This window comes from Neolamprologus multifasciatus, chromosome 8, assembly GCF_963576455.1.
Source record: "Neolamprologus multifasciatus chromosome 8, fNeoMul1.2, whole genome shotgun sequence".
In the NCBI taxonomy this organism is placed as follows: Eukaryota; Metazoa; Chordata; class Actinopteri; order Cichliformes; family Cichlidae; genus Neolamprologus; species Neolamprologus multifasciatus.
Window position 1 is genome coordinate 8,621,193 of NC_140446.1, and position 14,398 is coordinate 8,635,590.

At 39.9% G+C, this 14,398-nt stretch overlaps 2 protein-coding genes across 3 annotated transcripts; both read left to right on the top strand.

Moving 5' to 3' along the window:
• The first annotated feature begins 1,370 nt into the window (after positions 1-1,370).
• syt15 (synaptotagmin XV) lies at positions 1,371-6,660 on the top strand. The gene is made up of 7 exons (XM_085169528.1): positions 1,371-3,211; positions 3,873-4,015; positions 4,320-4,612; positions 5,176-5,343; positions 5,455-5,563; positions 5,710-5,892; positions 6,487-6,660. The coding sequence occupies exons 1-7, from the start codon at positions 2,928-2,930 to the stop codon at positions 6,624-6,626; spliced, it is 1,320 nt and encodes a 439-aa protein (XP_085025654.1). The 5' UTR covers positions 1,371-2,927; the 3' UTR covers positions 6,627-6,660.
• A 2,544-nt stretch (positions 6,661-9,204) lies between these two features.
• On the top strand, positions 9,205-13,434 carry nat9 (N-acetyltransferase 9). 2 transcript variants are annotated; one of them, XM_085169524.1, is made up of 6 exons: positions 9,205-9,402; positions 10,338-10,447; positions 10,536-10,676; positions 10,809-10,868; positions 11,036-11,130; positions 11,219-13,434. In XM_085169524.1, exons 1-6 carry the CDS (start codon positions 9,326-9,328, stop codon positions 11,366-11,368), a joined length of 633 nt encoding a protein of 210 aa, XP_085025650.1. In that variant the 5' UTR covers positions 9,205-9,325; the 3' UTR covers positions 11,369-13,434. The 2 variants fall into 2 exon arrangements, with proteins under 2 accessions (XP_085025650.1, XP_085025651.1); XM_085169525.1 differs by having other exon boundaries at positions 9,241-9,402; positions 10,319-10,447.
• Positions 13,435-14,398: the final 964 nt, after the last annotated feature.

The window sequence follows — 14,398 nt, forward strand, 5'->3', positions numbered from 1 at the left end:
CCAAAAAACTCACTGAAAAGCCTTCAGCTAATCCAAAATGCTGCAGCAAGAGTACTGACAGGGACTAGAAAGAGAGAGCATATTTCTCCTGTTTTGGCTTCCCTTCATTGGCTTCCTGTTAAATCCAGAATTGAATTCAAAATCCTGCTCCTCACATACAAGGTCTTAAATAATCAGGCCCCATCTTATCTTAATGACCTTGTAGTACCATATCACCCTATTAGAGCACTTCGCTCCCGCTCTGCAGGCCTACTTGTTGTTCCTAGAGTATTTAAAAGTAGAATGGGAGGGAGAGCCTTCAGTTTTCAGGCCCCTCTTCTGTGGAACCAGCTTCCAGTTTGGATTCGGGAGACAGACACTATCTCTACCTTTAAGATTAGGCTTAAAACTTTCCTTTTTGCTAAAGCATATAGTTAGGGCTGGACCAGGTGACCCTGAATCCTCCCTTAGTTATGCTGCAATAGATGTAGGCTGCCGGGGGATTCCCATGATGCATTAAGTTTTTCCTTTCCACTCACCTTTCTCACTCACTATGTATTAACAGACCTCTCTGTATTGAATCATATCTGTTATTAACCTCTGTCTCTCTTCCACAGCATGTCTTTTATCCTGTCTTCCTTCTCTCACCCCAACCGGTCGCAGCAGATGGCCGCCCCTCCCTGAGCCTGGTTCTGCCGGAGGTTTCTTCCTGTTAAAAGGGAGTTTTTCCTTCCCACTGTCGCCAAAGTGCTTGCTCATAGGGGGTCATATGATTGTTGGGTTTTTCTCTGTATCTATGAAGCACCTTGAGGCGACTTTTGTTGTGATTTGGCGCTATATAAATAAAATTGAATTGAATTGAATTGAATAGAGGCCCCTTCCACAAGATCTTCATTTCAGGGTAAAGCAATGTTCTAATCAAACTGTATATAGTGGGGTGGGATGCTGCTGATTTCAACTGAGAATGTAATCAGGCAGTTAAAGGAACGCTAAGGAACTCCTCAATCCCACTGCCTTGCCTTCTGTAATGGAACCAGAATCTGGGAAAGAGAGTGACCATCCGCTTCTTGTTGGGGGTGAGGTTACTGATGCAGTTAAACAACTGCTCAGTGGCAGAGCCCCTGGGGTAGATAAGGTAGATAAGGTTATCCAAGACTGGCGTGGTGGTTCCCATCTTTAAGATGTCTGCCCCCCCCGGCAAAGTCTGAGGCAGGGTGCTGGAGAAGAGTTGAATAGTTATCGGTAAATGAACTGGTTCTTATATAGTGCTTTTCTACTTTACTTGAGCACTCAAAGCACTTTATACTTTGAGTATGAAGTGCTTTTTCTGCATAAATGCACAAGTGCTTTCTATCTGACATTCACACACAATCTAGCCCAAGGGTATTTGGCATGCAGACTCACCAACCACCAGCCTTTTGATTAGTAGATGGTCTACTCTACCTCCTGAGTCAGTCACTCCGAAATGAATCCCTGGTTCACCAGTTGAACCTCAGATTCAGGAGGAACAATGTGGTTTTTGTCCTGGTGCTGGAACATTGGACCAGCTTTTTATCCCCTTGAGAATACTTAAGGGCGCCTGGGAGTCACATACTGATTGTTTGATTTAAACTCAACTGTAGAGGTGTACAGAGAAATCACAAAAATCCTGCCTTTATCCAAAATCTCATGGACCTTACTGTCCCTACTCTTATATTAACTATGAGGTACTACAGAGCCCCCAATGACACTAGGTTGGATAATTCTTTGAATAAAACAAGTTCCCTTAGATTCAAAGTCTAATAAAGGATCAAAAGAACAGAAGACATACTGTTGTTTTAAGATGTGATGCAGCAGAGTCACTTCAGCACTTAAGTAAGAGAGACACAAACAAGAGAAAAATGCAGCTGAGACCAAAATATCCTGACTTATTCTAAGAATAATTTACCACAACACAGCTAACAGCTTGATGACATTAACAGGGTTTTTTTTCGTGACGTTTTTTGAGGACACTCTTCCAGATCTGCAATTTTGCATGACTGGGTGCTCGTCATGGTTGGGAAACTGACCTTCATGTGTAAAACTGAAGCAATGGCTCACTAAGGAAGTTAATGAATGCCATTAGTTGCCAGTCTTTAACCCTCTCAAGGCAGGCGTTGCCACATACATATTTTATGAGGTTTTTTTACTCAGAAGTACCACTACAGGACTTGGTTGTACATTAGCAACAAAATGTTTAATTTGAGCCTGAGAGGGTTAAGCTGGATCACAAAAGACCCAGTTTTCACTCCATGCTCTAATTTTTCAGTGTAATTTTATGGATCTAAAATTTATTGTAAGTTTCCAGTACTGATATATTTTTCTTACAGTCGGACTCCACATCAAAAACTAGCTTTAACACTTCATTTCAGCTGAATTATTTCACAGCTGTTTTATAAAATTGTGTTAATGTCAACTAGTTAACACAGAAAACCTGCATTGTATCCATGCATTCATTGTCAGTTCTGACAATGAACAAGAACAAAAATAAATCCTTAAAACCAGACTGCACCATCAAACCCAACAAAAAATGTCTCTCTGCAAGGACAAAATGAGACAAAACTATTTATTAAATGTTTCATCTTTTAATTTATGCAAAGCAAACAATTAACAAATAAATTCCACTCTAAAGCTCAAGTTAGTTTCTGGGTGTTTGGTGAATTAATTTAACTTAGAATTAATTTGAGGCTTCACTGGAGCCCAACGGTAAATTTTTGCCCGGTGGGTCCTCAGGAGATTAATCCGGCCATGCATATAACAGCATGGGAACCAGCCAGATGTGTTGCACCCTCACAGCTCTGCGGAGTCACAAACGGTAACCTCTCACATTAACAATGAATGCTAAGCAGTAGCTTCATTCCTGGTGAGTCTGTCTGAGTCAAAGCTGACAAGGAAAGAAAAGTTATTCACGTGTTGGAGCTGACCTCTTCATGGCTGGTGAGCAGGAATCTAGATTAAACCTACTGCCTGTGATACACCTGTATTACACCCTATCGTTCCTCCTCTTTGTGTTTTGTTCAGATCACATGTTACAGCTTGCTGTTGGTCTGTCTGTGGGTGTCCTGTTGCTGTTGCTGCTGCTGATTCTGATAGTGTGCTACCTAAGGAGGAGGAAAAAAGAGCAGATGCAGTATGAAGAGCTGCTCTCTGCAGTGCCTTCAGTCCCAGCATGCTCTGCCCCAGTGATCCTGGTGTCTCAGGGCTCCTGGGCCACGTGAGTGAGCATCTTACATAAAATATCTACATACGGGCTCTTGAAGCATTAATTTATTGATTCAAAAAATATTACATATTAATAAGACTCAGAGGCTTTCCGCTTTGTCACGCAGTCCTCATTAGTGATTGCAGGTGGTTCCCAGTATTACACTATGGCTCATATTGGTTTGTACTTGTGAATCTGTGTGGTCCTGGAGATACCTCCTGTAGCAGGAATCAATAAGGCAGATTTGAGTTCTTCAGCAGGTGTTTGCCAGCACACACTAAAGCTCAGTGACAAAACTATAACAATTTGGGTTGTGATTGGGCCCATGAGTACTGAGAAAATATCAATCTTTATAGACTAAAGATTAAAAATGTATTTCACGACATAAAGCCAACATATCTTCTATTTGCTATTATATGTTTAAATCTTTATCTGTTAGATCTTGTTTCTAGTTTTTAACAGATGTTGTTTAATAACCCATATTTCCCTTTTTTTCTCCAAGATTTTTTGTGTGAGAACATTTTGACATAAGGCACAGCGTCTTTTATTTTCAGTTTGTGAGGAATTTAGTCCGAATTTTACTGACATCTCTGACCACCGACAGCTATTTGCTAAAGGCAGTTGCAGCACCACTCAACACTCATTTAATATTATTTGTCTCTATGTGTGGAAGGCCCCGTGATATCGCTTTCACTCTACCTCCTCGCTTCATCACACAAAACCATGGAGATCGGAAAAATAACGAGCAGGACAAGAAAGAGGAGAAGGATCCCCAGCGGGACGTACTGGCTCATCGTGGGTCGCTCTCAGTGAGGAGTAGGTCATTGCTTCTTTTTATATGACAGAGTATCAAGACAGTTAGAGCCACTTTGTTGGTGCTGGTTGTATGCTTGGGGAAACATAAGAGGATAATAAGAGCATTCACCTACGATCACCTGAAGAAGATATTATTGTTGTTAAGATGTTTCAGTCTGGACAGATGTGGCGCTTTGGGGTGGACCAGCTCACCTACACTCCTTCAAACCAACAGGGCCACTCCTGGGCCTGACAATTACACCAAAGTATCACATAGCTTTCATTAAGTTTAAGAAAAACTGTGATATTTTGCTGTTTCCTTCAGGCTGGTACCCAGTGGGGACGGTTTTGGCTGGTCTCTACTCTGCACCCCCTCTAAATGAGGTGGTGGCCCCCCCTCCCGGCATGGCCTCCCGCCTCTGCTTCTCCGTGGAGTATCGACACAGCAGCGAACAGCTCATGGTCTTCTTGCTCCGCCTCAGCAACCTCCCTCCACGTTTCCATGGCAACATCACGATGGTGGAGCTCAGACTTCTCCCTGATGACAGGCGGCCCCGTCAAGCCAAGGCACGGGGCACGGGTCCAGACCCCGAGTTCACCGACTGCTTCATTTTCCAGGTGAGGGCAGAAAAGTTTCCAGAAGTTCACATCTAGAAGTTAGAACTTTAGAGACAAAAGAGAAGACAAAAATGATTTCCTTAACTTTTATTTAAAGTTGATATCATTTATGTTTTTATAATGTTTTGACTGGAGATGTGAAAGGGGACGAATACTGATACCCAGGTCCCGAGTAATACACCCACTGAGTGAGAGGAAGAAGAAATGGAGGGTCAGATGGGCACAGAGATTTTTCTAATTTAATTTTTATAATGATCGTAAAATTCTCGAAGGATATTATTCTCTGAAAGTTTAAAGGGAGCGTTGGGAGTTAGGAGCAACAAAACTGAACGCAGTCTGTGCAATTTCACACTTGACTTCAGAATCATGGGTGAAGGTCTAATTTCTGTATTGGCAACAGTATTGTTCCCATTCGTCAGTGATTAAATACTAAGAACAACAATTTATCAGAGTTCATTCAGTACACAGAGAAAGACTGACTCTGAGGTCATAGCTCAGATAAATATTGTGGATAAATGAAATCTGCTTTTTGATGTTGAGGAATGAGTGCATTGGCTCCACAGGTGTCAGCGTTGCGTGTGCTTCACAGCACCCTGAGTGTGTGTGTGCTGAGTGTGGAGCAGGATGGTAAACGCCATGTGGTGGGTAGGGTGCTGTTTTCTCTGGAGGGGGAGTTCGGTCAGGCTGGCAGGGTGCTCTGGAGAGACCTTGAGACCGAGGAAGACCCACAGGTACACACCAAACAACCACACACACACACACACACACACACACACACACACACAAACACCGTACTGTACATGAGTGCAAAGCTAAAAGTTCATGATTGCTGTGCTTGTCAGTGTTCAGAGCTGGGGGATGTGCAGATATCTCTCAGCTACAGTACGTCCCTGCAGCGCCTTTCAGTGGTGGCTTTGAGGGCTCGAGGCATACAGCTGCTCACAGACACAGGTACGAGGTGATTTATGGTTGTGGATGGAGCTTGTGTGGAGTACACAAATCCACCGTTTATCTACAAAAGAAAGAAAGGATGAGATAAATCTGGTTATGACCAAAGGAATGTCCGGTAATACAGCACCAGTGTGTGTGTTTCCAAGGTGTGTGTGTCCAGGTGAGCTTACAAAAGCACACTCAGGTGGTGAAGATGAAGCGCAGCTGTGTGGTGAAAGGTGAAAATGACCCCTACTTCAACTTCAGGACGACCTTTAAACTGCGACCTCAGCACCTGGACGAGGCCTGCGTGAGGTTTGAGCTGCAGCAGCCGAGCAGCGTCCGCTCAGGTGACTGTTGGACGGGCTGAACTTCAGATCTAAACTTTGTTTGGAGATTAATGGAAATGATCAATGTGTCAGTGTTTCATAAGATAGGCATTAAAAGCTTTTCATCAAACACTCATCTTTGTCATTTTAAAATTTTAACTTCTGACAATAACAATAATAATACCATAATAATACCTACCTGACATTTAAAGAATGTCGAGTGTTTTAGGGCTTCTTTTAAAGAAGTAAAATGTTAGAAAAGCTCCAAGTATACTGAAAAGCATGTTTCTTGTCTATAGTTATATTATTTATATTTGTTGAGTTTTTTGAGTTGTTTATTAGTAGAGGTATAATCATATTTAATAAAATGTTATCAGTCTGGAGAGTCCAAGGTTTGGCATTACTGTTAATTTGTCTTTAATGCTTTATGGATTTTTACGAACTGTCCATTGGAAATAAAGGTTCTTAGTCAAAGTTTATGTGTAACAGAAAAAACCTTCTTTTTTCTCTTTTTAAAAATGTTTCCTTTTAGGAATTTATTATTTAAAAAAAAAAGTAAAAACAGCATCTTCAGAAGATAACATTTCTCACTGGTTCGGTTTCTTTTCCTCTCAGAACCTCCGACCCCTCTGGGAGTGGTGGTGTTGGGTCCCTTCATGTACTCCAGGGGTCCTCAGCTGCAGCACTGGATAGACATGGTCAACACGGCACAGGAGCCCGTCACACTGTGGCACGGACTGCGCAGACCCACATAACGCTAAAAGCATCCTCATTTGAGTAAATATCAAAAACGAAATAAAATAAGTATGAATCAATCATCTACCATTTGTTAAGAAAAAATTTCTACAGGAAACTCTGGAATACATCAAAGGAAAAAAGCTGAGAAAAGCCCATTGTTTAGTTTTTTGACCTGTAGCTTTACTCTCTTCGTTCACTGCTCTCAGAGTGTAGTTTTCAGCTGCTGCTGTTCAACATTTAGCTAATTTTTCAGGTGTTATCTTCTGTAGCTGATATTGAACAAATCAGAACTCAAAGAGGAAAAAAAACTGGACTTAAATTCATCAGATCAGCACGAAGTTGAGTTTTTGCTGCCCCCAAATGGTAAAAAATAAATAAATACATAAATAAATATTTAGGCTCCTACAAGTTTCAGTGACATTTTTTGTGCAATTCTCTCATTCATGTATTACTTTAAAACAAAGGAATATGAATTCTAATGTGAGAAACTGTTATGTAATATAACAATTAGATGGTAGGGTTTAATAAAAAATGCTGTAATAAGACTCAGATTTTAATATAGATCATCTTACAGCCTGAGTAGGAAAGTCTTATTTAGCTTGTAAGCATTTCAAATGTAGAGATATTTTCAGTCTAAACCTCCAACATGTGACATAAGAGCAGCCAAACACAAAATATAGACTTTGATATAAACATTCTCATGTTCCTGCTTATTATTCGTCTTTCAACCTCCATGATTTATCCTCAGATCTTTCAGAGTGAACTCCAGAGTGCATCCTGTGTATAGCAACGTTAGAAAGAGGCATGCATACCATATCAAGCTGGGATAAATGGTCTTGAGTGTGTTGTTCCGTGATTTTCTTTTGTGTGTTTTTAAAATTACATTATATTATACTATATTATATCTTAAAATGACTAGTTATTACAAATTGTAATTATTATTAATTATTATTTTTATTACAAAAAATCGTACAAATAAGTGGATGGGATAGTCACTTTTTCTTTTTTTTTCTTTTCTTTAGAAAAACAGAAAACACTTTTATAATCTTTACGGTACTGTGCAAAAGTCTTGAGCCACTCATAAGAAAATGGGAAATAGGTTCAGCAAGTTATTAAAATATGTGCAAACATAGATGAAAATACTGTAACTTGAAAATTCTAACTAAAGTCAAAATTTGGTATGACTGCCTTTATTCTTCTACACAGCCTGAAATCTCTTAGGTATCTTCCTTGTAATTTATCTCAGTAGTCTTCAGAAATAGATCTTCAGGATTCAGGAGATTCTTACTTGGATGTTGGCTTCCTTTTGTTCTGTTCTCTGTCAAGATGATAACAAACTGTTTCAATAACGTTGCAGGAGGCCAATCAATGACTGGTAGCGTTCAGGTGTGTTTTTCACCCTGCTATGCTTTTACTGCATTGGCAATATGTTTGGTATCAATGTCATTGCTCAGAAATAAAGACATGGTCCTTTCCAGATGGTATTACATGTTGGCAAATAAAAATTCTCGACGCCACTGCTTGACATGCAACTCCAAACCATGATTTAGCCTCAGCTTTGTTCCACAGATGGCTGTAGACACTCACTGTTGTACCGCTCTCCTCTGATAATAATTTAATGTACAAAAATGTACATTTGGATTCATCACTTCATCAGACCTGTTGCCACTGATTTTCAGTCCAGTTCTTGTCTAATTTTGGATACCTCAGCCTTTTCTCCCCATCTCCCCTCGCTGGAGATTAGCCTCTTGACAGCCACCTTTCCACTGAGGGTGAACAGACAGATGAACTGAAGGGCCTGATGCATCTCTCAGGTTCTGTTTCAGGTCTTTCATTGATTTGTTTGGGATATTTCTCAAGAATATGACTTTCAGAAGCTGCTGATAGTTGGTTAGACCTGTCACTTCTTTAGTTGTCCACACTGTCCAGCTTCCTCAAACTTAAGGGCACACTGTACATCATGGAGGTTTTATGCTAATATCTTGATACAAAAATGCTATTTTATACAATTTAAAATCATTTAAAATAGTTTCTCTGCCAAGTTGTCAGTTATGTGTAAGCACATGACTGGTTCATCCATGAGTCACAGGTTAGTGTTAGAAGTTTAAACTCCCCGGAAGGACATTATCACTTACTTTGAAACCAAAGAAAATAAATTATGTGCCATTGTCAATCTTACTCGGGAAATTACACATACATAAATGTAAATTTCAAAACTCAATCCCAATATTTAGTTTGTTTTTAATGGAAATTGAATTTTACTTAAATTCTCTTAAATGAACTTCAAATTAAAAAGGTTTATCATTAATTGAAATTCATCCAGAAATTTTCAACAAATGAGATGTCACAGATATAATTTTCAAGCACAAGGCTATTATGAAGTCTGTCAGATCACTTTTATCTTCTTTATTTATTTACCCTTCCTATTTTCATTTTCATTGTATTGCTTATTGTTACTCTTATTTGCCCTGAATGTCTGCTGTACAAACTGAACTGGAATGACTGACTGTTCACTTTACAATTTCAATTAAAGTTCTGAAAAAACAAAACAAAACCTCCCTCCCTTTCGTGCTTCCTAATTCTGTCCGGCAGGTGGCGCCTCCTGTCTGTGTGACTCCTGTGCGCAGCTGCAGGAATATTGTATGCGGAAGCGGTGTCTGAGCAGAAACGTGGATCGCTTTTAAAGTTATTACAATTTCATCAGCGGTTTGATGCCATGAAGATAAACGAGAACACTTTACTGGAGGGACACAGAGTCGTGCTGGTTCCTTACAACGTAAACCACGTGCCCAGGTAACGTGAACAGCTGTTAGCGGAAGCGATCCCCGCATCACAGCTGTTAACTGTCCTCTCCGCCTTTTATTCCTCTTCTTATCACCACTTCTTGTTACAATATGTGTGTCTCTATGTGACAGTCTTTTAGTGCTAAGTATAAAACATTTGTTTTACAAATAGCATTTACAACTGCACAAGGAAAGGCAATACAAAGAATAAAGATAGTTTAATCCGTTCAGGTCATATTTACTGCTTAATGACACATTATTTGTCTTTAGTAAAGAGTATGTTTTAAGGCAGAGGTATCAAATATGTGGTCTTCCAAAGGCTTTGCGAAGTGTGAAACCTGCAAAAAAGAGGCATAATCTTAGCCTTTTCTCTGCCTTTGCACTATTAACTATTGTGTTGCAACTCGTTAAGATGTATTGCACTATAAGAGTGTTTCTAAACTGTTCATCCCCCTAAATGAGTGTTAGAGATAACCTGTCATATAACACTGAAATAAAATGACTGAGCCACACAGTCATGCAGATGCTTGAGTTCTCATTCAGCGCATCGTATGTTTTTCCATCGGATGCTTCTTTACATGTGAGTGTGGCTGTAAAAGTTAGTTAAATAGTTTGTCATGCAGCAGTTTTATTGACATAGCCAGCTGGAGAACTCCTGAACAGGTTGAGCCAGAAACAAGATGCATATCTGCCACAGTTGTCTTCTATTAAAACCTTTTTCACAGCAAAATCACAAATACCTCCCATATCATATTTGTATTAAAACATATAGTTCATAATTAATTCTGGCAATAATAGATTTTTCTCAACCCATTATTTATTTATTTTTTATTATTACAGCAAATGTTTCAATTTCTGAGTATTTTAGTTTGATCATAGTAACCAGCTGTCTTTGTTATTTCATATTTCCTGGGCGTCTTGATTAGTGAGTTTAACTTCATCCAGGTATCACGAGTGGATGAAGTCTCCGGAGCTGCAGCAGCTGACCGCTTCAGAGCCGCTGACCCTGGATCAGGAGTACGACATGCAGAGGAGCTGGAGGGAAGATGACGACAGTGAGGAGCCATCAGTAGACATGATAGGAAAGCAATGCCGAGAAAAGCATTTTCATTGTGTTTGTGTGTTTTTATGTTGCCTTTCCAGAGTGCACGTTCATCATTTTGGACAAGCAGCGGTGGGCAGACCCCAGTGTGGAGGAGGAGCAGTGCATGGTGGGAGATGTCAACATCTTCCTGACTGATCCAACAGACCCTTCGCTGGCTGAGCTGGAGATCATGATAGCAGGTTCTTAAAAACATCTATAAGAGAGTAACCAGTGCATTTTTACATGCTCGGTGCAGACTTTTTGTTCAGTTGTTACATTGTTTTGATTCTGTGATAAAGAAGAAGTGTTTTTTATCGTTTGTTTTTTAACAGAGCCCAGTTACAGAGGCAAGGGCGTCGGAAAGGAGGTGACACGTATGATGATGTGCTATGGTGAGGCAGCCAGAACAGTCTGTCAGACTTTTAAAGAGTTCTGTATGGAAATGAAAGATTTTTTCAGCCTTTTTTAAAGTACTGTAGACAGTACAGTACAGTTTTTACATTACATTTGTAAAAAACAGCTATTTTATGGTGGTGATCAGTGTGTTTTCCTCCATCAGGAGTCACCAAACTCGGGGTCAGAAAGTTCCAAGCAAAGATCGGACTGGAGAACCAGGTCAGCATCACCATGTTCAAGAAGCTCCACTTCCAAGAGGTAACCAGATCTCACTGTGTGGAATTGTGCTCTATAAAATAAACCTTTTGTTTGGGAATTTAATACAAAGTCGTCTTGCTTGCTGCAGGTGTCGCAGTGTGCAGTGTTCAAAGAGGTGACACTCGAGCTGACGATAGATGAGTCCGTTCGGACGAAGCTGCTGGACGATGCAGCTCATATGAAGGAACGAGATTACAGACAGACCTGCAGCCGCGGACATGAACTGCTCTCAGAGTGAGGTTCTGTACTGAGCTTCTCACTCACCTTCTAAAGACTTCAGCTTGTGAAGCAGGATGATGTGACAGGATGACATGTGAATCTGAAAACTTGCAACAGAATCCTTTATTCGAGTCACAAGAAATGTTATTTTCTGTCACGTAGTGGCAAAAAATTCTGATTATAAGACAAACAGAGGCAGACAAGGACAAAGCCATACCTCATACAATTTTAAATAAGGAAATCCAGAATCACAATAGAGTTGAATGGGTTCTTCCTTTTTGGATACGCTTCACCAGGTTTGTGGAATTCGTCTTGGTGGTTTTGGCGTGATCTTGCTGGCTGTTGGACTTTGCGGAGGAATAAACCTGCAAATTGTAACCTGAACACTGTTGAAAAACAAATGCATAGGTTTGAATATGACATCACACTTTCATCCTCACGCATCAAATCGTGTACTGTAGTCGAGACATTGATTTAACCGTTGTCATCTCCGATGCCCGGAGTAAAATGAAATGAAAGATGCTGTGGCGGATGTTTCTAGTGGAGCTGGTTCACTTTATATTGATTGTGTACCACCTTAGCAAACTAGAAATCACTTGCCAACGCAAAGATTTGTGCTTCTCTATCTATAAACCAAGTTAATATCTCTAGTGTCCTTTGTTTGGAGAAGATTTACACTTAAAATTGAAAGGTGATGTTTTTATGTTTGGTTCAGTATTTCTATTGACCAGTTCTGACTTTTTGAAACTAAACTTCTAATTGGACCAAACTGATGGTTTTAGTCACCAGCTTTCAGCAGCATTAGGCGCTACTTCTTTTTAATTATTCACTCTGTCCCCAGAATGAAATTAAGAGCTTTTTTCCACTTACTGATGCACAGCCATTAAAAACCACAGCCTAATGTGTTATTTACACATCTCTTATACATTAAAGTCTCATATTCCTCTTAATGTCACATATTTTTCTTAATTTTGTTGCTGAAAACTGGTTGGTGTCAAACATTAAATGCCAGCTGTGGGAGCTTTATTGCCATGTTTATTTTTATACTTCATACTCCTAAATCTCACTGTCCTCCTATTCAGTCAACAACAGACATTCATGAGGTCTTGAGATTCAGGAAAAAGGACTAGATGTTATAGTCCCTGATTGGAAATGAGATTTTTAATCTCAATGAGATTTTTTTACCTGGATAAATAAAGAACTAATAAATAGTGCATTGCTTTAGATGGAGAGACTCTTGAGGGATGGCTGTCATGAGGAAAGGCAGCCCAGAAACTTTGCCAGCAGCACACATCGTTCTGTGCCTCGTCTTTTACCCAGGCTAATCTGCTATTTTCCTTCCTTGGTTAGGTTTAGGGATTAGAGATCTGATCTAGATTAATTCAATTCAATTCAATTCAATTTTATTTATATAGCGCCAAATCACAACAAAAGTCGCCTCAAGGCGCTTCATAGATACAGAGAAAAACCCAACAATCATATGACCCCCTATGAGCAAGCACTTTGGCGACAGTGGGAAGGAAAAACTCCCTTTTAACAGGAAGAAACCTCCTGCAGAACCAGGCTCAGGGAGGGACGGGGCCATCTGCTGCGACCGGTTGGGGTGAGAGAAGGAAGACAGGATAAAAGACATGCTGTGGAAGAGAGACAGAGGTTAATAACAGATATGATTCAATACAGAGAGGTCTGTTAACACATAGTGAGCGAGAAAGGTGAGTGGAAAGGAAAAACTCAATGCATCATGGGAATCCCCCGGCAGCCTACATCTATTGCAGCATAACTAAGGGAGGATTCAGGGTGACCTGGTCCAGCCCTAACTATATGCTTTAGCAAAAAGGAAAGTTTTAAGCCTAATCTTAAAAGTAGAGATAGTGTCTGTCTCCCGAATCCAAACTGGAAGCTGGTTCCACAGAAGAGGGGCCTGAAAACTGAAGTCTCTGCCTCCCATTCTACTTTTAAATACTCTAGGAACAACAAGTAGGCCTGCAGAGCGAGAGCGAAGTGCTCTAATAGGGTGATATGGTACTACAAGGTCATTAAGATAAGATGGGGCCTGATTATTTAAGACCTTATCATTAAGATTATCATTTTAAAATTTAGGACACATCGTCAGTAGCGGACCTTGGACTCATCGGGTGTTTCAGCCATTATCAATAGACACCCTCATATAGGGAGGCCCTTCTTTTTTCAAAATTACCCTCCGAAAAAGTAATTTTTCCAAAAAACATGGACCTAACTGAAAATCAGATTGAAGTGTGGCTGCTTGAATGATTGTTACATTTCTTTCAGTCTTGTTTTGTTAGACTTGAACTGAGAGGTACTTGTTTGTTTTGTTTTTTTTTTTGAAGAATTGCTACATTAACTTCAGTTGTGACACCAAACCTTTAATTGAATTTCCTTCCAACCCTATTTTGGAAAATCAGATTTAGGAAACATGAACTGCCACTAAAGGCACTTTCCACCCATTTTCTTTCTTTTTTTTTAAAATGTATTTGTTGTGGTTTCCCAGACTTCACTCACGCAGAATGGTCGTATTAGACAAAAAGCTAATGGATGGCAGCTAAAACAGAACGCTTTGTTGGTCAAATTAGGTGGTTTATAGTCTCAGGTTTCAATTGTCCAAGGAGTGCATTCTGAGTAATGTTTTTGGTATTGTTTGCAATTTCTAGCTAGTTTAGTTCAGTTTTAGTCTAGTTTTGGAGAATGGCTCTAACAGCACAGAGTCCCCTGAGGTGTCTTAGTGCAGCTGTAAAAGTGGATCAAGATGGGTTTTTTTAAACACTAACAATGATCATCAGTGTGTAACTTGAATATGAGCATTATAGTTCTTTTTTGACCTTCTAAGCTGCATTTCACCACCAAGCCCATCCTGGTGCTTTAACATATAACATACCAAATAATCACATGAGCTCCACCTCTTTGTCACATTGATGTAATAAAGTCAGAAGCTCCAGTGAAGCTACATTCAGGCTCATTACACACTGATTCTCTATTACTTTCTCCATCACCTGAGTACTTTATGTTTCACAACATTTTACAACAATGTTAA